This window comes from Macaca thibetana, chromosome 19, assembly GCF_024542745.1.
Source record: "Macaca thibetana thibetana isolate TM-01 chromosome 19, ASM2454274v1, whole genome shotgun sequence".
Taxonomy (NCBI): domain Eukaryota; kingdom Metazoa; phylum Chordata; class Mammalia; order Primates; family Cercopithecidae; genus Macaca; species Macaca thibetana.
In genome coordinates, this window is record NC_065596.1 from 40497375 (window position 1) to 40524916 (window position 27542).

At 54.4% G+C, this 27542-nt stretch overlaps 5 protein-coding genes across 24 annotated transcripts in view; 3 read left to right on the forward strand and 2 right to left on the reverse strand.

Moving 5' to 3' along the window:
• The window catches only part of WDR62 (WD repeat domain 62), a 50752-nt gene extending 39095 nt beyond the window's left edge, over positions 1-11657 (forward strand). For both annotated transcript variants that reach the window (XM_050768882.1, XM_050768881.1), the window contains exons 21-32: positions 2633-2685; positions 5948-6166; positions 7299-7426; positions 7765-7868; positions 8215-8325; positions 8565-8702; positions 9298-9412; positions 9507-9633; positions 9715-9766; positions 9902-10540; positions 11067-11224; positions 11317-11657. In XM_050768882.1, coding sequence (XP_050624839.1) covers positions 2633-2685; positions 5948-6166; positions 7299-7426; positions 7765-7868; positions 8215-8325; positions 8565-8702; positions 9298-9412; positions 9507-9633; positions 9715-9766; positions 9902-10540; positions 11067-11224; positions 11317-11577 — 2105 coding nt within the window. In that variant the 3' untranslated portion in view covers positions 11578-11657. The remainder of the gene's footprint in view (positions 1-2632; positions 2686-5947; positions 6167-7298; positions 7427-7764; positions 7869-8214; positions 8326-8564; positions 8703-9297; positions 9413-9506; positions 9634-9714; positions 9767-9901; positions 10541-11066; positions 11225-11316) is intronic.
• TBCB (tubulin folding cofactor B) overlaps positions 1-27542 on the forward strand; it is a 188056-nt gene that overhangs the window by 153132 nt on the left and 7382 nt on the right. For 2 of the 6 annotated variants that reach the window (XM_050769303.1, XM_050769304.1), the window contains exons 2-3: positions 23472-23642; positions 24010-24153. In XM_050769303.1, coding sequence (XP_050625260.1) covers positions 23529-23642; positions 24010-24153 — 258 coding nt within the window. In that variant the 5' untranslated portion in view covers positions 23472-23528. Of the gene's footprint in view, positions 1-23388; positions 23393-23471; positions 23643-24009; positions 24154-27542 lie in introns of those variants that run through there. The other 4 variants (XM_050769307.1, XM_050769305.1, XM_050769302.1 and 1 more) reach the window with 3 other exon arrangements.
• Positions 1-27542, reverse strand: part of LOC126942129 (60S ribosomal protein L37-like) — a 303593-nt gene that overhangs the window by 14854 nt on the left and 261197 nt on the right. Inside the window, exon 1 of one of the 12 annotated variants that reach the window (XM_050769372.1) lies at positions 8910-8913. The exons of the other annotated variants lie outside the window; for them this stretch is intronic. The gene's annotated coding sequence lies outside the window, so the exon portion shown is untranslated. Of the gene's footprint in view, positions 1-8909; positions 8914-27542 lie in introns of those variants that run through there. 12 annotated transcript variants of the gene reach the window in all.
• OVOL3 (ovo like zinc finger 3) lies at positions 18535-21723 on the forward strand. Its single transcript, XM_050769400.1, is given in 4 exon segments — positions 18535-18716; positions 18719-18811; positions 20772-20976; positions 21465-21723. Coding segments are annotated over 4 exon segments (645 nt in total). The 5' UTR covers positions 18535-18578; the 3' UTR covers positions 21674-21723.
• POLR2I (RNA polymerase II subunit I) lies at positions 21721-22901 on the reverse strand. Of its 3 annotated transcripts, none has more exons than XM_050769339.1 (6): positions 22795-22901; positions 22659-22713; positions 22351-22424; positions 22189-22263; positions 22029-22080; positions 21721-21829 (listed from the first exon to the last, which is right to left on the reverse strand). In XM_050769339.1, exons 1-6 carry the CDS (start codon positions 22851-22853, stop codon positions 21767-21769), a joined length of 378 nt encoding a protein of 125 aa, XP_050625296.1. In that variant the 5' UTR covers positions 22854-22901; the 3' UTR covers positions 21721-21766. The 3 variants fall into 3 exon arrangements, with proteins under 3 accessions (XP_050625296.1, XP_050625295.1, XP_050625297.1); XM_050769338.1 differs by having other exon boundaries at positions 22351-22478; XM_050769340.1 differs by having other exon boundaries at positions 22351-22478; positions 22659-22901.

A 27542-nucleotide genomic window follows, 5' to 3' on the forward strand; every position in this document is an offset into this window, starting at 1 on the left:
TGGGTGACAGAGCAAGACTCTGTTTCAAAAATAATAATAACATAAATAAAATAAATAACATTCAGTAATAAGGCTTAGTGTGGTGGCTCACACCTGGAATTTTAGCACTTTGGGAAGCTGAAATGGGAGGGTCACTTGAGGCCAGGAGATCGAGACCAGCCTGGGTAACATAGCGAGAGCCCACCTATGCAAAAAAAATTTAAAAAAAGAAATTAGCTGGGCATAGTGGCACACATCTGTAGTCCCAACTACATGGGAGGCTGAGGCAGGAGGATCACTTGAGGCCAGGAGTTTGAGATCAGCCTGGCACATACCAAGACCCTGTTCCTACAAAAAGAAAAAAATTAGCTGGGCCTGGTGGTGCACACCTATATTGCCAGCTACCTGGAAGGCTGAGGCAGGAAGATTGCTTGAGCCCAGGAATTCCAGGTTATAGTGAGCTATGATCACACCACTGCACTCCAGCCTGAACAATAGAGTGAGACCCTGTCTGTAGAAAAAGAAAGAAACTCAATAATCATATCAGTCAAGACTCTTTAGTATAAAAGCAACCAGGCTTAAGTCAGGAAGAGAATTTTTGGTGCCTGAAAATTGGAGAGGATTAGCTTTCAGCATGGCTGGATCCAGATAGACAGATGATAAAAGGAAGCTTTTTTTTTTGTATCTTTTGGCTCTGCTTTTCTTCATGTTGGCTTTGCTGACGGACAGACTCTTCCTTTACTAGGGGAAAAGATACCCCCAGCAACTACAGGCTTATAAAACTCCATAGAGAATAGAACACCTCTTTCCTATAGTAGCTCAAGCAGAGTCTTAGGGTTGTGTGACTCATGTTCCCGATATGACTGGTGTACCCACTTCTGAGCCAATTGCTGTAGCTGTCCACATCTGAGCATGTGATCACTTCTGAGGGCAGACTGTAGTCAGCTTCATCCACTCACACCACCTGATCAGGCATCAAAAATGTATTTGAGGCTGGGTGCGGTGACTCACGCCTGTAATCCCAGCACCCTGGGAGGCCAAGGCAGGTGGATCACCTGAGGTCAGGAGTTCGAGACCAGCCTGGCCAATATGGTGAAACCCCGTCTCCGCTTAAAATACAAAAATTAGCTGGGCGTGATGGCGTGCGCCAGTAATCCCAGCTACTTGGGAAACTGAGACAGGAGAATTATTGAACCTGGGAAGTGGAGGTTGCAGTGAGCTGAGATTGTGCCACTGCACTCCAGCCTGGGTGACAAAGCAAGACTCCGTCTCAAAAAATAAATGAATAAGTAAAAATAAATTGAATTCTGTTGCGGATATTGTCCGAAATCTTTTTCCTCTGCACAGTCTCTCATCTACCTGAATATTGGTGAATACAAAGCAGAGGCCTCCGAAATTTTAAGTTATTCCCCTGCAGGTGGCCATTTAGGTTTCTTGATTTCACATCACTCTTAATGAGGCTATGGAGATGGAGACCACTCCTAGGCCTCCTCGAAATGTGAGGATTTCTCCAGGACAGAGTCTGAGGAGTAGCACCGCTGGATCCGGGGGTTATTTTTACTTTTATAAAGTTGTTTTATTATTTTATTTCACTTTTTTTGTTGCCCAGGTTGGAGTGCAATAGCACGATCATGGCTCACTGTAGCCTTGACCTCCTGGGCTCAAGCAATTTTCCCTCCTCAGCCTGTGAGTCGCTGGGACCACAGGCTCAACCTACCACACCCAACTAAATATGTGTGTGTTGGGCATGGTGTGTGTAGAGAAAAGGTCTCACTGTGTTGCCCAGGCTGGTCTTGAACTCCTGGCCTCAAGTATCCTCCCACCTCAACCTCTCAAAGTGCTGGGATTACAGGCTTGAGTCAGTATGCCTGGCCTTTATTTTAAAAGAGAACCCCAGCCAGGTGCAATGGCACATGCCTGTAATCCTAGCACTTTGGGAGGCTGAGGTGGGCGGATCACAAGGTCAGGAGATCGAGACCATCCTGGCTAACATGGTGAAACCCCGTCTCTACTGAAAATACAAAAAATTAGCCAGGTGTGGTGGCGGATGCCTGTAGTCCCAGCTACTCGAGAGGCTGAGGCAGGAGAATGGCATGAACAGGAGGCGGAGCTTGCAGTGAGCCGAGAGCATGCCACTGTACTCCAGCCTGGGTGACAGAGCAAGACTCCGTCTCAAGAAAAAAAAAAAAAAATAGCCGGGCATGGTGGTGGGCGCCTGTAGTCCCAGCTACTTGGGAGGCTGCGGCAGGAGAATGGCATGAACCCAGGAGGCGGAGCTTCCAGTGAGCTGAGATCGCGCCACCACACTCCAGCCTGGGTGACAGAGCGAGACTCTGTCTCAGGAAAAAAAAAGAGAACCCCAGAGTTCTCCAAACCCGGTACTGCTCCACCCTGCGTTGCATTAGGCTCTCCGTTGTCCCCACACTTTTCCTGCCATCCTTTGGTAGTATTAAGCTTTGTCACCTCGGTCAGTCTTGTGAGTCAAATACCGTGTCCCATGGTTTAAGTTTGCATTTCCCTGACAGCCGGTGCTGTTGAGCCTTCTGACCTCTGGGGTGTGGTGTTGCCTCTTTGGGGACTGCCCGGTTATGTGTGTGGCCTGTTTGTTGGGATGTTTGTCCTCTTTTCATGGATTCTGTGTGTCTCTCTCCAGATCCTCGATGCCTGCTAACCAATGGCAAGCTGCCACTGTGGGCAAAGCGGCTGGTAAGTCTTCAGGGAGAGGGTTGCTCAGGGGCTGGCAGAGGAAACGCCTCCCCGGCTCTGCCTTCTGGAAGCCCTTTTTCCTTTCCATGTCCTTCTTTTCTCTGGAGAAGCCCTGTCATCCTTCCAGGCTCAGTGAGACAGCTCTTTGTTCATGATCAGTGCCCTGTGCCAGGCATTGTTCTGGATGTCAGGGACACAACAGTGAACAAGGGAAACAAAAGCCTCTCCCTTCATAGGCTCACTTGCCTGTGTGGGTGAGGAACAGTGTCCCCATTAAATAAGGAAGTGACGTAGTATGTTAGGTGCTGATAAGTGCTATGGAGGGAAAAGAATCAAGAAGGAGGCCGGGCGCGGTGGCTCAAGCCTGTAATCCCAGCACTTTGGGAGGCCGAGACGGGTGGATCACGAGGTCAGGAGATCGAGACCATCCTGGCTAACCTGGTGAAACCCCGTCTCTACTAAAACATACAAAAAACGGCCGGGCGCGGTGGCTCAAGCCTGTAATCCCAGCACTTTGGGAGGCCGAGACGGGCGGATCACGAGGTCAGGAGATCGAGACCATCCTGACTAACACGGTGAAACCCCATCTCTACTAAAAAATACAAAAAACTAGCCAGGCGTGGTGGCGGGCGCCTGTAGTCCCAGCTACTCGGGAGGCTGAGGCAGGAGAATGGCGTCAACCCGGGAGGCGGAGCTTGCAGTGAGCTGAGATCCGGCCACTGCACTCCAGCCTGAACGGCAGAGCGAGACTCCGTCTCAAAAAAAAAAAAAAACATACAAAAAACTAGCCAGGCAAGGTGGCGGGCGCCTGTAGTCCCAGCTACTCGGGAGGCTGAGGCAGGAGAATGGCGTAAACCCGGGAGGCAGAGCTTGCAGTGAGCTGAGATCCGGCCACTGCACTCCAGCCTGGGCAACAGAGCCAGACTCCGTCTCAAAAGAAAAAAAAAAAAGAATCAAGAAGGAAAATACGTCAGCCAGGTGCACTGATGCGTCTCTGTGGTCCCAGCTACTCAGGAAACTGAGGTGGGAAGATCATTTGAGCCCAGGAGGTTGAAGCTGTAGGGAACCGAGATGGCACCACTGGACTCCAGCCTAGGCAACAGAGTGAGATCCTGTCTCAAAAAAGAGAATAAGAACAGGGGCCCAGCACGGTGGTTCACACCTGTGATCCCAGCACTTTGGGAGGCCAAGGCAGGTAGATCGCTTGAGCCCAGGAGTTCAAGACCAGCCTGAGCAACATAGTGAGACCCCATCTCTACAAAAAATTTAAAAATTAGCCAAGCGTGGTGGTGCATACCTGTAGTCCCGGCTACTCAGGAGGCTGAAGTGGGAAGATTGCTTGGGCCAGGGAAGTCGAGGCTGCAGGGAACTGAGATGGCACCACAGCACTCCAGCCTGGGCAACAGAGCCAAGACCTTGTCTCATAAAAAAAATAAAAATAGAGAAAATAAGGAGTGTTGGGGGGTGGCAGTTTTAAGTAAACAGGAAAGGCCTCATTGGGAAAATGATATTTGATCAGAGTTGAAACAAGTGAGACAGGGAGATACTGGGACGAATGTTCTAGTCATAACAGCCTATACATGTAAAGGCCACGACGCCAGGAGCTCAAGACCAGCTTAGGCAACATAATGAGACCCCCATCTCTACAAAAAATTAAAAATAGCCAGGCATGGCTGGGCACGGTGGCTCACACTTGTAATCCTAGCACTTTGGGAGGCTGAGGCGGGCGGATCATGAGGTCAGGAGGTCAAGACCATCCTGGCTAATACGGTGAAACCCTGTCTCTACTAAAAATACAAAAAATTAGCCAGGCATGGCAGTGGGTGCCTGTAGTCCCAGCTACTCGGGAGGCTGAGGCAGGAGAATGGCATGAACCCAGGAGGCGGAGCTTGCAGTGAGCCAAGATCACGCCACTGCACTCCAGCCTGGGCAACAGAGCAAGACTCCATCTCAAAAAAAAAAAATAGCCAGGCATGGTGGTGCACATCCATAGTCCCAGCTACTCAGGGGCCTGAGGCAGGAGGATTGCTTCAGCCCAGGAGTTGGAGGCTGCAGCGATTGTGCTACTGCACTCCAGCTTGGACAGCAGAGCAAGACCTTGTCTCTTAAAAAAAAAAAAAAAGAGGCCGGTGCTGTCGCTCATGCCTGTAATCCCGGCACTTTGGGAGGCCGAGGCGGGTGTAATCCAAGGTCAAGAGATTGAGACCATCCTGGCCGACATGGTAAAACCCGGTCTCTACTAAAAATACAAAAATTAGCTGGTCATGGTGGTGCATGCCTGTAGTCCCAACTTCTCAGGAGGCTGAGGCAGGAGAATCACTTGAACCCAGGAGGCGGAGGTTGCAGTGAACCGACGTCGCGCCACTGCACTCCAACCTGGCGACAGAGTGAGACTCTGTATCAAAAAAAAAAAAGAAAAGAAAGAAAAAGAAAAGAGAAAGACAATGTGGATTATAAGAGACAGAGTAAGAGAGGTGAATGAAGGATGATCCCAAGGTTGGGGCCTGAACAACTGGAAAAAACAACTGAAACAGGGGAAGCTTTAGGAGGAGCAGGTTTGTGTGGAAGAAATGAGGAGCTGAGTTGTCAGCATGTTAACTTTGAAATACCTACCAGACATCCATACAGAGATGTAGAGCAATCGCATGTGCAATTCTGAAGTTTCAGAGAAAAGTTCATGAATCCCAGCTGGGCATTCCCAGCACTTTGGGAGGCCGAAGCAGGATTGCTTGAGCCCAGGGGTTTGAGACCAGCCTGGGCAACATAGTGAGAGTCCACCTCTACCAAAAACCAACAAAATGGGCTGGGCACAGTGGCTCATGCCTGTAATCCCAGCACTTTGGGCCAAGGAGGGCGGATCACTTAAGGTCAGCAGTTTGAGACCAGCCTGGCCAAAATGGCAAAACCCCATCTCTACTAAAAATAGAAAAATTAGCCAGGCGTGGTGGTGGGCACCTGTAATCCCAGCTGCTCTGGAGGCTGAGACAGGAGAATTGCTTGAAACTGGGAGGCGGAGGTTGCAGTGAGCCAAGGTCACACCACTGCACTCCAGCCTAGGAGACGGAGCAAGACTTCATCTCAAAAACAACAACAACAAAAAAAAAAAGAGAGAGAAAGGTTCATGCTGGAGATACGTACCTGGAAGTTGTTTCTGAATGGTATTGAAAGCCAGGAGCCCGGATTGGCTGTGTGAAATGTCTGTGGCGCTCCCTGCAGTGAGTGAGCACTCAGCCGGGTGCCTGACTGTCCCATATCCTTCAAGCTAGGGGACGATGATGTGGCAGATGGCTCGGCCTTCCATGCCAAGCGCAGCTACCAGCCCCACGGCCGTTGGGCAGAGCGGGCTGGCCAAGAGCCCCTCAAGACCATCCTGGATGCCCAGGACCTGGATTGCTACTTTACCCCCATGAAGCCCGAGAGTCTGGAGAACTCCATTCTGGATTCACTGGAGCCACAAAGCCTGGCCAGCCTGCTGAGTGAGGTACGCACTTCCACCCCAGCCTGGTCTGTAGCCCTGGCACTGTGACAGCCCCAGGGCCTGGCGCCTCAGGCTGACTCCCACTCCATGGGGGCAGGGAGGATTACGTGAGGTGGTGAAGGGTAGAAGGGTGAGCCCCAGGACTGTTGCACAGCAAGACTTCCCAGGGCAGACAGGGAGTCGTTGGAAAGTGAGTCACTTGGGGGTTAAGAGCTTGGATGCTAGAGCAGGCTTGTACCCAAGTGGGGGACATTTGGGTAGATGGAGCCCTGACCCTACCCATTCCTGTTGTGTGACCTTGAGTAAGAGGCTTACCTCACTGGGCTTCAGTCATCTAAAAAGTAGTCATAATCGGGCCAGGGGCAGTGACTAACACCTCTAATCCCAGCATTTGGGGAGGCCAAGGCAGGAGGATTACTTAACGATCACTTGAGTTCAAGGCCAGCCTGGGCAACATAGCAAAATCCCACCTCTACAAAAATATTTTTTTAATTTTTTTGTTTTGTTTTCTTTTCTTTTTTAAAAAAAAACTTTTAAATGGTAATAACAATCTCTTCTGCCCCAGAGGGCTTTTACAGGAATCCATGCTTAAGCATAGGGCCTGGGCTCTTAGAGGTGCCTGTGCAACTTTAGCTCTTACTCTACTATTTTCCAAACAAAATTCCTTTTTATCCTATCCTATAATTTGTCATCTTTATTGGGGTATAATATACATCCAGTAACATGCACAGATTTTAGGTATACAGGTTGATGAACTATCTGTGTAATTCATATGTGTCCACTACCCTGGGTAAAATCTGGAGTGTGTTCCACCTCCTAGGTTTCTGCCCCTCCCAGTCAGGTCCCTGCACCAGGATAACCAGTATTCTGACCTCTAACCAAGGACTGGGTTTCCTATTATTGAACTTCATATAAATAGACACGTAGAGGGTTGGACCTCCTATTTTTGGTGCCACACCTCTTCCTCATCTATAAAGGGACTGATAACGCAGGGGCAGCCCAGGACAAGCTGGTTGTGAGCAGAGTGCATGGCACAGGCCCTGGGTCACAGCCTCCAGCAGCCAGCCATGGTTCCTGGCGTAACAGTGGCCCCAGCCATGGCTGCTTCAGAGTGGCTGTGCTGTCTTCCCCATAGTCAGAGAGTCCCCAGGAAGCTGGCCGCGGGCACCCCTCCTTCCTCCCTCAACAGAGGGAATCATCTGAGGCCAGTGAGCTCATCCTCTACTCTCTGGAGGCAGAAGTGACAGTCACAGGGACAGACAGGTGGGTGTCCTTTCTACCAAGGGAGCTTTAGTTGGAGGAAGCCCCAGCTGATAGCTGCACCCTGGAAGAACTGTTCTTTGCCTTCCCAGTGGGCTTGTGGGAGTGGGGACAGTTGTGGCCTGGATGGGGCAGGAGCCCAGCCTTAGTTCCTTGGTTTCAGGTGGGGTACAGGAGGGCCTGACCTGGGGGAAGGAGGGGACATTTGGAGGAAGCGGGGAGGCTGAGGCAGTGCTCCTGCAGGAGCAGCGGGTACGGGTGCCTAGGGGCTCCAGGTGGGGCTGGCTATTGAGTCTCCAGCTGAAGTCCTTGTTCCCTCTCTGCCCCCACTGGCACTGCAGCCAGTATTGTGGGAAGGAGGCGGAGGCCAGGCCTGGAGACCAGCAGGGCGACTCCTACCTCAGGGTGTCCTCCAACAGCCCAAAGGACCAGAGCCCGCCTGAGGGTGAGTGCAGGAAAGGCAGGGACCCTGTGACAGTCTGTGCGTTCAGCCAGGCCCCTTTCTGGGCACCGATGGTGACTTTGACCCAGTACTGAAGCTCAGAGTCTGTCGAGGAAGACACATGTGGTCCCTGCTGCTGCCTGAGGATTCTGGGCCCAGCTGCCTACAGTTGAGAGCCCAGCTCTGCCACCTCCTTGATGTGGAACTTCCCTCATTCATAAAATGGTGGGTGGGTGCTTTTATCATCCCTCCTCCAGATGGGGAAACTGAGCCCAGGGAAGCATAGCCCTGGCCCTGGCTCACCTGAATGGTCAGGCTGTGGGCTCCTGACCCCAGCTCTCTCCTTCAGACTCGGGGGAATCAGAGGCCGACTTGGAGTGCAGCTTCGCGGCCGTCCACTCCCCAGCTCCGCCTCCTGATCCCGCCCCTCGGTTTGCCACGTTGCTACCCCATTTTCCAGGTAAGCAGGGGCCAGACACACAGGGGACTCGCTGCTCGGGCCTGGCTTAAGGCCAGTCACAGTGTTTAAGCACAGGCCCTGCACTTGGAGCCCACTGAGCCTGGAAGATGGGGATCCCTGCTTCTCAGCCTGCAGGCAACAGGGCAGGGATGGGTGGGGCCTGCTTTCTCCATTTCAGGTGGCGTCTGCTGTGACTCATGGTGTTGGCTCCTCTTGTCCCTCCCCTCCTTCCCTGTCAGGATGCGCAGGTCCCACAGAAGATGAGCTGTCCCTGCCCGAGGGACCCAGCGTCCCCAGCAGCTCCCTACCCCAGACTCCGGAGCAGGAGAAGTTCCTCCGCCACCACTTCGAGACACTGACTGAGTCCCCCTGCAGAGGTAGGACCCTGCCTCACCCGCACCTGCCAAGGCCATCTGTGCAGCCTGGGCACAGCATTGGTGTCCCTGGAGTCGGCTCCCCAGCAGGGCCGCGAGGGTGAGTGGAGAACACCTGCTCCGTTTTTTTTTTTTTTTTGAGACGGAGTCTCACTCTGTTGCCCAGGCTGGAGTGCAGTGGCGCAATGTCAGCTCACTGCAACCTCCAACTCCCCGGTTCAAGCGATTCTCCTGCCTCAGCCTCCTGAGTAGCTGGGATTACTGGCGCACACCACCAAGCCTTGCTGATTTTTTGTATTTTTAGTAGAGACGAGGTTTCACCATGTTGGCCAGACTGGTCTCGAACTCCTGGCCTCAGGTGACCCACCCGCCTTGGCCTCCCAAAGTGCTGGGATTATAGTTGTGAGCCACCGTGCCCGGCCTGCTGCTTCACTCTTGACCTGAGCCTCACGATGCCTCCTCGCCCACTGCCCCTGCTTGTACCCTGTGTCTGCACATAAGGGTTTCTGGGGATTGCCCCACTGGGCTGTTGGCTGGCCTGGGGCTGGGGCTGCTTGGCGGGAAGGGTTATGAGGGTCACCTCGGGATGTTCCCCTAGAGCTCTTCCCCACAGCTCTGGGAGACGTGGAGGCCTCTGAAGCTGAGGAGTACTTCTTCAACCCACGCCTGAGCATCTCCACGCAGTTCCTCTCAAGCCTCCAGAAGGCATCCAGGTAGAAGCTGGCCAAGCACAGCCCACCCTCTGGCTCCTTGACTGCCCCGGAGCAGGCTGAATGAGAATCATTCCCCCTCCTCTCCTTCCTACAGGTTCACCCACACCCTCCCTCCCCGGGCAACCCAGCACCTTGTGAAGTCTCCAGAGGTCAAGCCCATGGACCAAGTTGGAAGCCAGCCCAGAGCAGATACTGGCTATGCCTCCCCAGACGGGACCCACGTGAGTATTAGAGCCACCTCCCTCAGGGCACGGGGCTGGGAACCCCGAGGTCTTGTCCTCACCTCAGAGCTGTGCCTGCAGGTCCTCGCTGCGGGGAAGGCTGAAGAGACGCTGGAGGCCTGGCGCCCACCACGTGAGTGCCCCCGTCCCAGACGGACAACCCTGGGTTTCTCGGCAAGTGGCTGGATGTCCAGCCGAGCTGTGGGGCCGGGGGGCCCTAGCTGTCAGCTCTGTGTGGGGGAGTCAGTGCCATCTGCTTTCGTTACAGCCCCCTGCCTTACAAGCCTGGCGTCCTGTGTCCCTGCCTCCTCCGTGCTGCCCATGGACAGGAAGCTCCCAACGCCCACATCTGCGTCCACCCCAGGCCTGGCTCAGGGTGTCCACACCCCCTCCACCTGTTCCTACATGGAGGCCACTGCCAGCTCCCATGCTAGGATATCACGCAGCATCTCTGTCGGTGACAGCGAGGGCCCTATCGTGGCCACGCTGGCCCAGCCCCTCCGTAGGCCATCGTCTGTTGGGGAACTGGCCTCTCTGGGCCAGGAGCTTCAGGCCATCACCGCTGCAGCAACACCCAATTTGGGCAGTGAGGGCCAAGAGCCTGCCCTGCATTCCTGGGGCAACCACGAGGCCCGGGCCAACCTGAGACTGACCCTGTCAAGTGTCTGTAACGGGCTCCTGCTGCCCCCCGTGGATGCCCAGCCTGGCATCACCATCCCAGCAGTGAGCTTCCCAGCCCCTAGCCCCGTGGATGAGAGCACCCTGAGGCTCCATGGCTCTGCCTTTCGCCCAAGTCTCCCAGCTCCTGAGTCCCCTGGCCTTCCTGCCCACCCTAGTAGCCCCCAGCTTCCAGAGGCCGGGCCTGGCATCCCTGGCGGCACTGCCTCCCTCCTGGAGCCCACTTCTAGTGAGTACAGCCCTGGAGCAAGGACTGTCCCCTAAGTTCATCCTGTGTGCTAGTTGGCTCAGCTTCAAAAATGGACACTTGACCTGCCCACAGGAACTGTGCCATTCATTTATTCGTTCACTAACTTTAATAAGCATTACATGTTGGGCTTTGTGCTAGACCCTGGGACATGGGACATGGTGGTAGACAAAACAGAGGATTGACATCTTCATTGGGAGCAATGCCCAGACTAAACCTTTACGGAACCCGTCATATGTATCACGAAGTGACATATGCTCAGGAGGGACAGAGGAGGGCGAGGGAGTGCAGGGTGGGGACGGGTTGGATTACAAACCAGAGGATGAGAAGAGGCTTCAGGGAGGAGGATGCATTGGAGCAGAGACCTGTGGGAGGGAAGGGGAGGGAGCCTTGGGGACCCAGAGAAGAGTTCCAGACAGAAGGACAGCATGGAGTCCACCCAGCCACCCTGGCAGCTCACACCAATGGAATGCAGCTCGTCTTGCTTATTGCCTCCTCTCTACCTCAGGTGCACTCGGTCTATTCCAGGGCAGCCCTGCCCGCTGGAGTGAGCCCTGGGTGCCGGCTGAAGCCCTGCCCCCATCCCCCCTTGAGCTGAACAGGGTGGGGAACATCTTGCACAGGCTGCAGACCACCTTCCAAGAAGCCCTCGACCTTTACCGTGTGGTGAGCCAAACCCCAGAGTCGGGAAAGGGTTGAGGGGTCTCTTGGGACCGCCTGGCCTTGTTGGCCCCTGACAAGGCTGGCATCCCTTGCAGTTGATCTCCAGTGGCCAGGTGGACACCAGGCAGCAGCAGGCACGGACTGAGCTGGTCTCCACTTTCCTGTGGATCCACAGTCAGCTGGAGGCCGAATGCTTGGTGGGGACCAGTGTGGCCCCAGCCCAGACCCTGCCCAGCCCAGGACCCCCCTCCCCACCGACGCTGTGCCCTCTGGCCAGCCCAGACCTGCAGGCCCTGCTGGAACACTACTCGGAGCTGCTGGTGCAGGCTGTGCGGAGGAAGGCACGGGGACACTGAGGGTGCAGCCCCTCCACCGCAGCCCTGCTGCTTCTAAGGACTTAGGTATTTTAAGCGAATAAACTGACAACTTGGAGGAATGGTTCCTGGTGTCTGTTTGGGCCTATCCACAAAGCCCTCTTCAGGTGGAAGCAGGGAGAGAGGGTAGAGGGTGATGCCCAGAGGACTTGTGTCTGTCAGTGGAGAGCATGGGACCAGCATTCCCAAGAAGTTCAGGAACTGCAGCCATGATCAGGGCCAGTCCTCCCACACTGCCCACAGAGCTGCCACAGATCAATGTGGGGTGCTCACCCAGTGGGGCCCAGTTGTGCCCCAGGGAGGAGCCAGCCCCTCCCTCTTACCTGCCCCCTGCCAGTGCCTGAGAACTCACTGGGGCTGCTGTGATCACCATGTGCCTACCTTGCCCAGCAGCCCATGCTTTGCCACATCACAACTCGGGGCCTCTGGGCCAAGGCCACAGTAGATCCCACAAGGTCCAGGGTGGTGGTGTCCCCATCTGCAACAGGGGAAACTGAAGACCCATGAACAGGCTTGCCCAAGCTGGGTATGGTGGCCTGCACTTACAATCCTGGCTACTCAGGAGGCTGAGGTGGGAGGATCGCTTGAGGCCAGGAGTTTGAGACCAGCCTGGGAAACTTGGTGAAACCCCATTTCTTTATTTATTTTTGTTTTTGAGATGGAATCTTGCTCTGTCACCCAGGCTAGAGTGCAGTGGTGTGATCTCGGCTCACTGCAAACTCTGCCTCCCAGGTTCAAGCGATTCTCCTGCCTCAGCCTCCCAAATAGCTGGGATTACAGGCGCCCACCACCATACCCAGCTGATTTTTGTATTTTTAGTAGAGATGGGGTTTTGCCATGTTGGCCAGACTGGTCTCGAACTCCTGACCTTGGGTGATATACCCACCTTGGCCTCCCAAAGTGCTGGGATTACAGGCGTGAGCCACCGCACCTGGCCAAAACTCCGTCTCTTTAAACAAAACAAAGTAAAACAAGAAACCCAGGCAGGCTTGCCCACTGTATGATCCTGGCAGCAGGCCCAGGCCACCAGCAGCTGGGACCGATAACTGCTTCCCCTTCAGGAGTTCTACATTCCATGAGCTCCCGGCACTGGTACCAGCTACCCCAGGCAGCAGGCATCTGGCCACATGGAGTGTCTGCTAAAAAAGCCACTCTTGGCTGTGTGCGGTGGCTCACGCCTGTAATCCCAGCACTTTGGGAAGCCGAGGTGGGTGGATCACCTGAGGTCATGAGTTCTAGACCAGCCTGGCCAAATTGGTGAAACCCCGTCTCTACTAAAAATACAAAAATTAGTCAGGTGTGGTGGCGGGCGCCTGTAATCCTGGCTACTTGGGTGGCTGAATCAAGGAGAATCGCTTAAACCTGGGAGGCGGGGGTTGCAGTGAGCCAGAATTGCACCATTGTACTCCAGCCTGGGTGACGAGCAAAACTACATCTCAAAAAAAAAAAAAAAAAAAAAAAGCCACTCTTGTGTAAACACAGACATTCCCAATGTCCCAAGTCACTATAGGAAGGAAGCCAGCAGGGGCTTGCCTAAACCCCACTCCCCCACCATGCTCTGAGCACTTCCCTGCTCGGCCAGGCTCACACAGCTGAGACTCACCTAAATTTGCCTGGTGGCAGAGCTGGACCCTTCAACACTAGGACATGGTTCTCTGTTTCCATGACATGACACACATCAGGACCAATCTTGCAGTTCAAAACATTCTGCCGGGCGCAGTGGCTTACGCCTGTAATCCAAACACTTTGGGAGGCCAACATGGGCGGATGACCTGAGGTCAGGAGTTCGAGATCAGTCTGGCCAATGTGGCGAAACCCCATCTCCCCATCTCTACTAAAAATACAAAAATTAGCTGGGGTGTGGTGGTGCACACGTGTAGTCCCAGCTACTCAGGAGGTTGAGGCAGGAGAATCGCTCGAACCCAGGAGGCAGAGGTTGCAGTGAGCTGAGATCACGCCATCATTATACTCCAGCCTGGGTGACAGAGCAAGTCTCAAAAAAAAAAAATCCTGCCAGTTCGCACCCAGGTGCCAGGCACTGTAATGGAAGGAACATCAGGCATTGCACCTGCCCTCATGGCCACTTACCTTCTATACAGGGAAACAGATGCAGGAATTAGAGCTCTGCGTAATTCTAGGTAGGCTGGGGAGATCCATTGCTGGTGAAGGGTCAGGGAAGGCCTTTCCGAGGTGACATTTGGGCTGAAGCTTGATAGAGGACATATCAGGAACATGTCCAGGCTGACAGCACAGCCAGTGCACGGGCCCAGGGACAGCCACACGTGATCTGTGTGGAAGGAAGAGGGGCAAAGCCAGGACAGCTCGAATGGAGTGAGCAATGGGAGGGCAGGAGATGAGGTGTGAGGAGAAGCAGGGCCCTACCAGGCAGGGCCTTGTTGCTTCATGACATTTAAGTCCAAGAAACATCCAGAACAGTGTTTTGTTTTTTGGGGTTTGTTTCTAAATCTCTGCTCCTAATGTTTGGGGGGATGTCCAGTGTTGCTTATTTCTCATGACTCCTTGCCTCAGGGAGTCCAGGTGGTCCAGAACTTGGACCACCTGCCTAGGCCCAGGCCCACCTGCCTAGTTCGGCCACCATTGCCCAAAACCTTGCCCAACATCCCTGGGCAAAGCTTGGTGTCCAGCCCCCTATGCCCCGGACACCCAGGAGACCACCTCGGGCCTCTGTCGCTCATGGAATCACCCTTCCTTCCAACCTGTATCATAGTAAAGCCTCCGCTCCAAGGAGTAAACGCCTGGCTTTCAGGGCCCAAGATGGAGGGATGTTGGTTACCCTTGATGTCATCATGCACCTGGCCTCTTCCTTTCCTGCTCTATCATCCTCTGTGAGCAAGCTTCAGTCTCCAGCTTATGGCCTCATGGTTGCAACACGGCTGCTGGGGCACCCAGCAGCACACCCTCAGGTGGTGTCTCCATTTTGCAATTGTTGGCTTTCCTGCAGCCCTGACTGGGGGGCCTGGCACAGGCCTGGAAGCGCAGGACCTAGTAGCTGTCCCGATAGTACTGCTATGGGGAGGCTGAGGTTAGAGGTGGAGTGCAGGGGGCTCACAGAGGGTGACAGCAGGAGAGGAAGAGGCCAGGTGCACAATGACATCAAGAGTAACCAACGTCCCTCCAGCTTGGGCTCCAGACGTTTACTCCTTGGAGCGGAAGGCTCTACTATGATACAGATTGGAAGGAAGGGTAATTCCATGAGGGTCAGAGGCCCAAGTTATTGGTCCCAGCTGCTGGGTGGCCTGGTCCAACCAGGAGCAAAGGCACAGAGCAGGGCGCCCTCTAGGGCAGCAGAAAAGAAATGCAGATCTCTCCCAGGGGTTTCCTGGGAGTCTTCATCTGGGGTCAGATGAGTCCCAGGCAACAGGAATGGAGATTGCTTTGATGTGCTTGGACCATCTCTCCTGTCCTGGGCATGTTGCGGCTCAAACAATGAGGTTCTCTCAGCAAGAAAGGCAAGTGGGCTGGTAATCAGAGAGGATCCAGCATGTCTGCCACTTCCCTCTTCCAAATGCCAGCCTCTGTCCTGGAAGGACCATACTTTCTCCTCGGACAAACCACCTGGTTAAGAAGCCATTGCCGGTGGTGGAGTGTGTGTGCATGCGGTTTGGGAGTTGACAGGGTCCCAGCAGGAAGATGACAGCATGCTTAGATGGGATATTCCAAAGAGTTTAACCAAGGGATCGTTTGCAAAGGAGCAGCAGGGACTGGGAAACCACCGGGACTGGTGCAGAACCCCAGGACTGGCACCACGGGAACTGTTACCACCCCCAGGCCACAAGGTACAAACAGAAGGAACAAGAACCCAAAAGGGCAAATCCCAGGGAGAGGGTAGTGCTGAGGGAGCTGTGGTCCTGACTCCCACACAGGAGGGAGTGAGAATCAACACCCTGACTTTACTCACCCCCTGCAGGGCACCCCATTGTCCAAATCCTACTGGAAGCCAGACTGCATAGAAGCCCAGGTGACCCCGCCTCCCAGTCCACCTCCTAGGCCACGGAGCAGGGCAGAACAGGACTGAGAGGGTTCTTGGAGAACTAGGTCCCTGGAAGGAAAACAGTTCATCTTTCACTGCAACTCTCCCCCTGCTTGTACCCCCACATCTACCCTTGGCCTCCCCATAGCAATACCATCAGGACAGCTCCTGGGTCCTGAGCTCTCAGGCCTGTGCCAGGCATCCCAGTCAGGGCTGCAGGAAAGCCAACAATTGCAAAATGGAGACACCACCTGAAACCCCATTTTTCAGATGACCCAACTGAGGCCTGGATGCTTGCCCATAGGAGGGGTTCCTCAGCGGGATGCGGTGGCTCACTCCTGTAATCCCAACACTTTGGGAGGCCAAGGCAGGCAGACAGTTTGAGCTCAGGATTTTGAGACCAGCGCTAGGCAACACAGCAAGACTCTGCCTCTACAAAAAATTTTAAAATTAGCTAGGTGTGGTGATGCATGCCTGTAGTCCCAGCTACTTGGGAGGTTGATGTGGCAGGATCACTTGAGCCCAGGAGCTCGAGGCTGCAGTGAGCTGTGTTCACTCCACTGCACTCCAGCCTGGGTGACAAAGCAAGGCCCTGTCTCAAAAAAAAAAAAAAAAAAAAAAAAAAAAAAGCCTTCCTAACCAAGCACTGCTTATATGTCTGCCACATGGCAGGCCCCATGCTAAGCATTGTCTCCATGTGAGCTACCTGGATCTTCAATACAAACCGGGAAGAGGGGACTCCTTAGTCTCATTTTCCAGATGAAGAAACCAAGGCTCAATAAGAAGTCACTTGCTCTGGGTCCTCCAGAGAGCAAGTGGCAATGAGTGGCCAGCAGATCCTCAGCACTGCCACCCTGGCTTCCCCAAATGAATTGGCACAACCGACTCTTGGGCAATGGAAAGAAATGAAGAAACACTCTCACCAGCAAGCCTTGTACAGATGTCCCCTCTGACTAGCACACCCTCCCCTTTCATCTGAAACCTTTCAGGGCTTATCCAGGAAGCCATCCCTGCTCCGGTAGGCTGGATCAGGAGCCTGTCCGGGTCCCCCGGTACCCCTCTTTACCCCGTCATGGCTGGGTCCCTGCCTCACTTGCCTCTCACTGTCTTGGTCATTCTGGGCTGACACTGGCGTGCCTCCTTCATGGACTTACGTGATCATTTTCAATAAGCTAGGTCTGGAGCTTAGAAAATTGTTGAGTTGGCCAGGTGTGGCGGCTCATGCCTGCAATCCCAGCACTTTGGGAGGCTGAGGCAGGTGGATCACTCGAGGTCAGGAGTTTGAGACGAGCCTGGCCAACATGGTTAAAACCCGTCTCTACTAAAAATACAAAAATTAGCTGGGCGGGTGGTGCGCACCTGTAGTCCCAACTACTTGGGAGGCTGAGGCAGCAGAAATCACTTGAACCCAGGAGGCAGAGGCTGCAGTGAGTGGAGATCGCACCACTGCACTCCAGCCTGGGCAACAGAGCGAGACTCCGCCTCGAAAACAAAAATTAAAATTTTTTTTTTTTTTTTTTTTTTTTTTTTTTTTTTGAGACGGAGTCTTGCTTTGTCACCCAGGCTAGAGTGCAGTGGCCGGATCTCAGCTCACTGCAAGCTCCGCCTCCCAGGTTCATGCCATTCTCCTGGCTCAGCCTCCCTCGTAGCTGGGACTACAGGCGCCCGCCACCTCGCCCGGCTAGTTTTTTGTATGTTTTAGTAGAGACGGCGTTTCACCATGTTAGCCAGGATGGTCTCGATCTCCTGACCTCGTGATCCGCCCGTCTCGGCCTCCCAAAGTGCTAGGATTACAGGCTTGAGCCACCGCGCCCGGCCTCAAAAATTAAAATTTAAAAGACAGAGCTTGGATTGCTTCTTGGCCTTTTGGCTAAGAATCAAATGTAGAACAGAGCTTGGCCAGTGTGCCGGGGTAGGGTCCTGGGAGCCCCTGGCTGTGTCAAGAGACCCCCCTTTGGGCCAGGTGCAGTGACTCATGCCTGTAATCCCAGCACTTTGGGAGGCTGAGGCAGGAGGATCACTTGAGGTCAGGAGTTCAGGACCAGCCTGGCCAACATGGTGAAACTCTGTCTCTACCAAAAATACAAAAATTAGCCGGGCGTGGGGGTGCATGCCTGTAGTCCCAGTTACTCGGGAGGCTGAGGCAGGAGAATCGTTTGAACCCGGGAGGTGGAGGTTCCAGTGAGCCAAGATGGTGCCACACTGCACTCCAGCGTGGGTGACAAGAGTGAAACTCCATCTCAAAAAAAAAAAAAAAAAAAAAAAAAAAAAAAGAGAGAAACCCCCTTTTACTTTCCAGACTGTGGGAGGGAGGGAGATTGTTGTCCCAGGCAGTCACTAGGGTCTAGATTATTAACAAATTAGTATTTTAGTGCCTGCTACACCTGAACAGTGCTTCTGGCTGAATGTTAGCCCTGGGAATCTGAAGATCAGAGAGGTGGGGCATCCTGCCTGAGGATGCCACAGCCTGGATCCTCATTTTGCCCTGATTTATCCAGATCTGCTGTCCTCCCTGCACCCTACAGAGCAGGGCAATCACAGCAGAGGGGCCCTTCAGTGTCCTCAGACAGCTGCTGTGATTTGAATAACCAGGCAGGCTGCTGGATGTCCCCTGGTGACTGATTTGCCTGGCAAACAGACCCTCAACCCCTGGGAGACACTCAACCCCCCTGGAGCCTTGTTCCCTCTTCCTATGCCCAAAAGCTCCCCAGGCCCATCTCCCCTTGCCTGGCCCTGCTTGGTGGTCCTAGTGCTTGTCCACCCCGGAAGCTGGACGGTTACCTCCAAAACCTGGGAGAAGATGGGCAGGTCCCTGGGCAAGAGTAACCCGAGCCAGCTTAGTCCACTCCCAGGGACAGTCAGGAAATTTGCATGAAGAGAATGAGGTTCCTCAGCGGCTTCCCCTCCTTTCCCACCAGGGATAGTCATCCTGGGGCTGAGGTCTGACAGCAGGTGGAGGCAGCCCCTGTGTGTGGAGAGCCTTCCAGAGGGCATGCCCCGCGCCTTCCTGGTCAGGAGTCGGCGTCCACAGCCTCCCAACTGGAGCCACCTGCCTGACCAGCTCCGGGGAGATGCCTATATCCCAGGTGGGCCCCTCACCATGCTTGGAGGTAAGGGGCAGGAGAGACGCAAAGCGTCACCATCTGGCTTCTCTCCTCAGACTGCAGCAGCCTGAGGAGGCCACCGGCACAACAGTCGTCCAGTGTCAGGGATCCATGGACAGCGGTGAGTGTGTAGCTGGCCAGCAAAATCAGCTGTTTCGCTCCTGCCTGCTCTCAGCCTTAATGAAGCTGACAGTCCCTTGCTCCCCAGGCCCATCTGCACATGCCCTCCAGCCTCCAGACCTGTCTGCCCCTACTTCTCTCTGTTGGGAATGCCTCTCCTTTCCTAGTAGTGAGCTCTCTACCGTTAGGTCCCACCCCAGGCACCAGGGCCGGCAGCCACAGGGATCTCTCTGTCCAGCGGGGCAGAACAAGATTCAACCCCACATGTGGATGAACCGCTTTATGTCAGGACATGGGACAACAGGAGTGCGATGGGAGATAAGGGCTATTTCAGCTGTGCATGCATTGGAGGAAGGAAAGCGCCAGCTGGAATGTAGTATGTTCATGAAAGCCAGGCACTGTTCTAGGGATGGGCCGTTATATTCAGCGGGAATAAGACAAAAATCCACAATTTTAAGGAGCTTATATTCTGGTTGGGGGCTGCAGGTATAGACAATAAAATTAGCCAGCCTGTAATTCCAGCACTTTGGGAGGCCGAAGCGGGTGGATCACTTGAGGTCATGAGTTCGAGACCAGCCTGGCCAACAGGTTGAAACCTCATCTCTACTAAAATTACAAAAATTAGCCAGACATCAGGAGAATGGCGTGAACCCGGGAGGCGGAGCTTGCAGTGAGCTGAGATCCGGCCACTGCACTCCAGCCTGGGCGGCAGAGCGAGACTCCGTCTCAAAAAAAAAAAAAAAAAAAAAAAAAAAAAAATTAGCCAGACATGGTGGCACATCCCTGTAATCCCAGCTACTTGGGAGACCGAGGCAGGAGAATCGCTTGAACCTGGGAGGCAGCGGTTGTAGTGAACTGAGATTACACCACTGCACTCCAGCCTGGGTGACAGAGCGAGATTCTGTCTAAAGAAAAAAAAAAAAAAGCCGGGCGCGGTGGCTCACGCCTGTAATCCCAGCACTTTGGGAGGCCGAGGCGGGCGGATCACAAGGTCAGGAGATCGAGACCACGGTGAAACCCCGTCTCTACTAAAAATACAAAAAATTAGCCGGGCGCGGTTGTGGGCGCCTGTAGTCCCAGCTACTCGGGAGGCTGAGGCCGGAGAATGGCGTGAACCCGGGAGGCGGAGCTTGCAGTGAGCCGAGATCGCGCCACTGCACTCCAGCCTGGGCGACAGAGCGAGACTCCGTCTCAAAAAAAAAAAAAAAAAAAAAAAAAAAAAAAAAAAAAAAAAAGCCAGGCATGGTGGCACGCGCCTGTAATCCCAGCTTCTCAGAAGGCTGAGGCAGGAGAATCAATTGAATCTAGGAGGCAGAGGTTGCAGTGAGCCGAGATTGCACCACTGCACTCCAGCCTGGGAAACAGACCAAGACTCCATCTCAAAAACAAACAAAAAAAACCCCAGTAAAATTAGAAAAGTAGACCGGGCATAGTGGCTCACGCCTGTAATCCCAGCACTTTGCAAGGCCAAGGCAGGTGGATTGCTTGAGGTCAGGAATTCGAGACCAGCCTGGTCAACATGGTGAAACCCCAACTCCACAAAAAATACAAAAATTAACTGGGCATGGTGGTGCATGCCTATAATCGTGTAATCGTGTACTCATGGGGAGGCTGAAGCATCAGAATCACTTGAACCCGGAAGGCAGAGGTTGCAGTGAGCTGAGATCGTACCACTGCACGCCAGCCTGGGAGACACAGCAAGACTCTGTCTTTAAAAAAAAAAAAAAAAAAAAAAAGTGTATGTCACATCAGAAGATGGGATTGGTATAGAGAAAGTAAGGGCCATGGGATAGTGAGGGAAGGCCCTGGAGAGTGACAGGTACACACACTAATCACTGTCTCCCACCTGCCTTCCTAATCTTCCGTGGTGGCTCCGGGCACTCTGTAAATACCCATTTGCAGAGTAACAAAGGGTGGGTGGGGTCCAGCCAGAGGGGCTAATAACTCTTGCATCCCTCCAGCAGCCCACACAGGACAACCTGACCTCTGCTCCCAGGGGCCCAGGGACGCTGGGCTGCCCGCTCTGCCCTAAGGCCTTCCCTCTGCAGCGCATGCTGACAAGGCACCTCAAGTGCCACAGCCCTGTGCGCCGCCACCTGTGCCGCTGTTGTGGCAAGGGCTTTCATGACGCCTTCGATCTCAAGCGCCACATGAGGACTCACACTGGTGAGCAGTGGCAGGGACAGGGAAAAGTTGCTGGGCCCCAGGTGGGGATGGAAGGAAATGGAGAGAGGTGCTGGGCTGTGGAGAGTCCGGGGTTTGTGTATGTGGGGTATGGGGAATCGAGACATGATGTCTCTCGGACCCCAGTGGGTGGGTGTAAGGTGGCAGGAAAATAGGGGCCTGTCAAGGGATGCAGAGTGCAGACGGATGCCGGTTATACGATTCAGGCTCCAGATCGAAGGGCAAGGGAAGGCCTCCCTCTCCATCCCCCAGGGGACAGAGCATCCTGGTGAGGGAGGGTGGGGACAAAGGTGTCTGGCCCATGTCTGCACGGGGTGAGGGTAGCAGATGGTGCGTCATGGGTGGAAGAGTCTGAAGAGCTCGGAATAGGGAACGCAAATGCTCAAGGCTGGAAAGCAGGGTAGGGGCGCTTTAGTCCAGAGCCCATTGCCCTCTCTGTCCAGCCCTCCCCTCTGCGCCCATCTGTGCAGGGATCCGGCCCTTCCGCTGTAGTGCTTGCGGGAAAGCGTTTACGCAGCGCTGCTCCCTGGAAGCTCACCTTGCTAAGGTGCACGGGCAGCCGGCCAGCTACGCTTACCGCGAGCGTCGCGAGAAGCTGCACGTGTGCGAGGACTGCGGCTTCACCAGCTCCCGGCCGGACACCTACGCACAGCACCGCGCCCTGCACCGCGCAGCCTGATACGGTGTGCCAGCGTCCTCCCCACGAGGCAAATAAACACAGGAAACTCACGCATGGAATCTGGTGTTTATTACACTCGGGGGAGAGGGGAGGTCACTCGGTCCAGCGGTGGCCACAGTGTGGGGCTGTGCACACGTAGTACAGGCGCATAGCATCCTGGCAGAAATGATGCATGGTTAGGAAGGGTTTGGACCCAGGAGCGCCTCACCCCAAAAGAACAGGCAAGAGAACTTCACCAATACGTAAGGGTCCGGCCCAGAGTTCCAAGAAGCGCTGGGTCACCCATATTGATATCCCCGCCCCGGGGAAGGACCAAACAAGCCCCAGATACTTAAGAAGCCCTCGTGACACTTACCTCGGCCCGGGCACTGTGCGACTGGAAGAACACAGCCTCCTTATGGCCACACCTGAGGGGGTGGGAGCTCGGTCACTGGAAGCTTGGCAACCTTCCCTCCTCCCTTCGCCCAGTGAGAACGAGCCTCACTTTACCTCCCCAGTACCAGCTGAGCGCTCACTTTTGGCACGGGTGGTCCTCGGTCCGCGGCAACGTGGGGTCCTGGGACACGTCGGCGATAATCTGGGTCAGTTCGCTGCAGGCACGTGGGGGTGCAAAATGACTCTCCGACCCAGCCTCCAGAGCCAACACCCCCGCCCCCAGCTCAGGGCCCGCCACTCACTCCACTTCGTGCGTGATCTTGTTGACATAGATGCAGCTGTTGTCGGCCTCCTGCTGGTAATCACAGTTCCGGCACTGCCAGAGGGCGAGTGTGGGGATAAGGGAGTCATGGCGGGATTCCAGATAAGACTGGGAGGAGAGGGCAGGGTGATCCCGGAGGGTATGACGACAGGACTGTCTTTGGTGATGGGCAGGAGAGTCAGGATCACTTGGGGTGCAGCGGGGGGCGAACAGGGAATCCGGTCACAGAGGCAGGGGGCAGGGCGGGGCCACTTGTGTGGACCGGACGGGGAAGACCCGAGCGCTCACCGCGTATAGCAGAATGCGGTTCTCCTTGTCTTCCTTGGGGTACAGCATGTTGTTACTATGGGGAGGGGGACGTGCCAGGGGTTAGTCCTGGAGCCATTCCTCGCCCCCTTTTAATCACCCGCTCCCTCCGCCTCACCATTCCTGGCAGAAGCGAATACCCACGAAGCCCGGTTCGTAGGTCCCGTCGGGCTCCATGGCGACGCGCAGCCCGCCCAACCTTCTGCGCTTGCTCCGCCGCGCTACAGGTCGCGGGAGGGGCCAGGCCTAGGTGCTTCGCCAAAAGTGGGCGGAGCTGCGCACACGTGCTGGCTCCCCGCGGCCTTGGGCGCGGCTCTCTCCGCGCGGAGGTTTCATGGCTTGCGTCAATCTTTTGATATCCTAGAGTAATTGCTTCCAATTTTTGGGCATCGCCGCCTTAGTTTACAGAATAGTATGGATCTGAGTGCCAGAGCCAGGAAAACGATGCGCACTGTAAGCCGCAAAACGCTGAGCACCCAGGAAAGAAGCCATGGCGCTTGACTTGGTTGAAGGCCAGCGCGCATGCGCGAGTTGCCCTTCGCGCACTGAGAGAGCTCTTGCCAGTCCTCCCTCCCGGCTTCAGCCTTCGCCGCTTGCTGTGGTCCTTTCCCGGTCGCTATTGGAAGAACCGTGAACTATGGAAGGCCTCTCTGGATTGGCTGGGCTAGCCTAGGAATAAGGAGAACCCTCTTTCTGGCGGTGGGGAAGGGACGGGGGCGATTGGCGGACGCTCCTGGCAGGAGAGCGCGGATTGGTCAGGCCCGGAACAGGAGGCGGGGCTGATAGCCCAGCAGCGGCGGCGGTGGCGGCTGCGGAGCGACCGCGCTGCAGGCCCCGGCAGGGCGCGGCAAGATGGAGGTGACGGGGGTGTCGGCACCCACGGTGACCGTTTTCATCAGCAGCTCCCTCAACACCTTCCGCTCAGAGAAGCGGTACAGCCGCAGCCTCACCATCGCTGAGTTCAAGGTGTGGCCATAGGGGCGGGGTCCGGAGGGGCGGGGCGAAGAAGAAATGGGGGGGTTCCCCAAATGGGGAGGCGGGGAGGGACCGGGGAACGACTGGGCGGCCCTGGAGGTGATCCCAGGCTGCGGAGTCTGGGAACTCGGTCGCGGCGGAGCGGGTCCGGAGAGAACCCGAGAGTGAAGAGACGAGGGGCGGGTCCAGCGAAAAATCCGACGGTCCAGAGGGCGGGGGCAAGAGGCGAGGGGCCGGAGTGCGGCCCCGTGCGTCCTGACTGGGGGGTATTTTGGAGGAACAGGGACGTGGCGATGGTCATTGATGCAAGGGGCGGGGCCCCTGGCCTCCTTCTCCTCACCCTGCCTCCTCCTCGCAGTGTAAACTGGAGTTGCTGGTGGGCAGCCCTGCTTCCTGCATGGAACTGGAGCTGTATGGTGTTGATGACAAGTTCTACAGCAAGCTGGATCAAGAGGATGCGCTGCTGGGCTCCTACCCTGTAGATGACGGCTGCCGCATCCACGTGAGGACTCTACCTGGGACACTTCCCCGCCCCACCATTCATTTGGCTATTCAACAGGCACTTACTGGACTTTGCCCTCAGTCATAGGCAAGATAGGTCCTGCCCCCGTGGAGCCTCCAGTGCAGCCTGAGGAGTGACAGACCCATCTTTAGACAGGAATAGCCTAGAGTGGTTTGGGCTGGGATCAGGAAATCCCAGGGGGCTGGGGCCACCCAGGAGAGGTGCCTGACCACCTGCGACAATCAGAGAGGGCTTCCTGGAGGAAGGGATGTCTGAGCTGAGGGATGAGGAAAGGGTGACTTAAGAGAAAGAGGTGGAAAGGAGGGAGCAGGGGGTACAGAGGCCTAGAATGTCAGGTAGGTCGCAGTGAGCAACCAGGCTGGACAGCTTGGGATAAGCCAGAACACAGAGGACTTTGTGCATCCGCTCACCACGTCTTTTCTGTCTTTTTTTTTTTTTTTTTTGAGCCAGTGTCTCACTCTGTCGCCCAGTCTGGAGTGGAGTGCAGTGGCACGATCTGGGCTCACTGCAACCTTCACCTCCTGGGTTCAAGCGATCCTCATGCCCCAGCCTCCCAAGTAGCTGGGATTACAGGCGCCCACCCAGCTAATTTTTGTATTTTTAGTAGAGACGGGTTTTCGCCATGTTGGCCAAGCTGGTCTGGAACTCCTGACCTCGAGTGATCAGCTCACCTTGGCCTACCAAAGTGCTGGGATTACAGGCGTGAACTACCAAGCCCGGCCCCTTTCTGTCCTTATTCCCTCCCCACCTCACTCAGTCTGTAGCAGCCACATTGCTCTTTGCACATCCCAGGTGAGCACTGCCTCTGGATCCTCTACTTGAATGGTTCTTTTGTCATATGCCTGCGTGCCTCACCCTTCCTTCCTGTCTTAAAGTGTCACCATTCTAGCGAAGGCTTCACTGGCCTCAGTGTTAATGTTCACCTCATTCTTTTTCCCTTCTTTGCTTTATTTTAGATTTTTGTGTTTACCGATGATTCCCCTCTGACACACTCTGGATTTCTCTCATCTGGTTTATTTACTCTCTGCCTCCCCGGATTCGATTGCCCTGAGGGCAGAAATTTTGATCACTATAATTCACTGCTGTGTCCCCAGTACTTGGAACAGTGCCTGGGACAGGGAGGATAGTCCGTGAATCGTTTTTTGTTTTGTTTTGTTTGAGACAGAGTTTCCGGCCCTTGTTCCCCAGGCTGGAATCCAGTGGTGCGATCTCAGCTCACTGCAACCTCTGCCTCCTGGGTTCAAGCTATTATCCTGCCTCAGCCGCCCTGGTAGCTGAGATTATAGGTGTGCACCACCACACCCGGCTAATTTTGTAATTTTGTATTTTAAGTAGAGACGGGGTTTTACCATATTGGCCAGGCTGGTCTTGAACTCCTGACCTCAAGTGATCCGCCCACCTTGGCCTCACAAAGTGCTGGGATTACAGGCGTGAGCCACCTCGCCCAGCCCTGTGAATCATTGTTGAATGATGAATTGAATCCATAAAGTAAGACCGCAAGGATAATGTAATTATCCCCATTTTGCAGAAGAGAAAACTTAGCTTCAGGGTAGAATTTATTTATTTTTGAGATGGAGTCTTGCTTTGTCCCCCAGGCTAGAGTGCAGTGGTGTGATCTCGGCTCACTGCAACCGCTGCCTCCCCGGTTCAAGCGATTCTCCTGCCTCAGCCTCCTGAGTAGCTGGGATTACAGGTGCCCGCCACTACGACCAGCTAATTTTTGTATTTTTATTAGAGATGGTGTTTCACCATGTTAGTCAGGCTGGTCTCGAACTCCTGACCTCAGGTGATCCACCCGCCTCGGCCTCCCGAAATGCTGGGATTACAGGCGTGAGCCACCACTTCTCTTTAGTAGAGAGGGTTGAAGGGGTGGCCTGCCCCTCCACACCTGTGGGCATTTCTCATTAGGTGGAACGAGAGACTTGAGAAAAGAAATGAGACACAGAGATAAAGTATAGAGAAGGAAAAAGTGGGCCCAGGGGACCCATGCTAAGCATACAGAGGACCCACACCAGCACTGGTCTCTGAGTTCCCTCAGTATTTATTGATCATTATCTTTACCATCTGAGAAAAGGGAAGTGGCAGGATAAGAGGATCATCATAGGGAGAAGGTTAGCAGTAAGACATATGAATAAAGATCTCTGTGACATAAGTTTAAGGAAAAGTGCTGTGCCTTGATATGCATATGCAAATATCTCCATAAACCTTTTTAGTGCATAAAGAGCAGCATTGCACTAGCAAGTCCCACCTTCAGCCGTAAGGCGGTTTTCTGCTTTCTCAGTAAATAGAACGTACAATCGGGTTTTACACCGAGATGTTCCATTGCCCAGGGACGGGCAGGAGACAGATGCTTTTCTCTATCTCAACTGCCAAGAGACCTTCTTTCCTCTTACATTAGTCCTCTTCGGCACAGACCCTTCACGGGTGTCGGGCTGGGGGACGATCAGGTCTTTCCCTTCCCACGAGGCCATATTTCAGACCATCACATGGTGAGAAACCTTGGACAATACCTGGCTTTGCTAGGCAGAGGTTCCTGCGACCTTCCGACCTTCCGCAGTGTATGTGTCCCTGGGTACTTGAGATTAAGAGAATGGTGATGACTTTTAACCAGCAAGCTGCCTTCAGGCACTTGTTTAACAAAGCACACCCTGCACAGCCCAAAATCCGTTAAACCTTGAGTCACCACAGCAAGGACAGGGTTGGGGGTAGGGTCACAGATTAACAGCATCTCAAATACAGAACAAAATGGAGTCTCTTATGTCTACTTCTTTCTATACAGACACAGTAACAGTCAGATCGCTCTTTCTTTTCCCCACGGAGGGTGAAACCCCATCTCTACTAAAAATACAAAAATTAGCTGGGCGTGGTGGCAGCTGCCTGTAATCCTAGCTACTCAGGAGGCTGAGGCAGGAGGATCACTTGAACCCAGGAGCTGGAAGTTGCAGTGAGCCGAGATCATGCCACTGCACTCCAGTTTGGATGATAAAGTGAGATCCTATCTTAAAAAAAAAAAAAAAAAAAAAAAAAGAGTTAACTGAAGATGGAGAAGGGGTGCCCTAAGAATGGGGCACAGCAAACACTCCAAGGTGGGAGGGAGCATGGTGGGGATTAAGACAGGCCACTTCTGTGGTTAAATAGCATGGAAGCCGGGGAGGACCCTGACGTGGCTCAGGTGCCCCTCTGGTTGTGTGTGGGGAACAGATGGTGGAGGACAGGAAGAGTAGGGAGACCAGGAGGGGGCTGCTGTGAGAGTTCAGATGAGGGGGCAAGGCCTGGAGCTGTGGGTTAGGCCTCTGCTGGGTGCACAGGACTGAGCCTTTGGACCACCCTGGGCAGCTGAAGCTGAGGGGTGCGGGTGTTCATAGGTA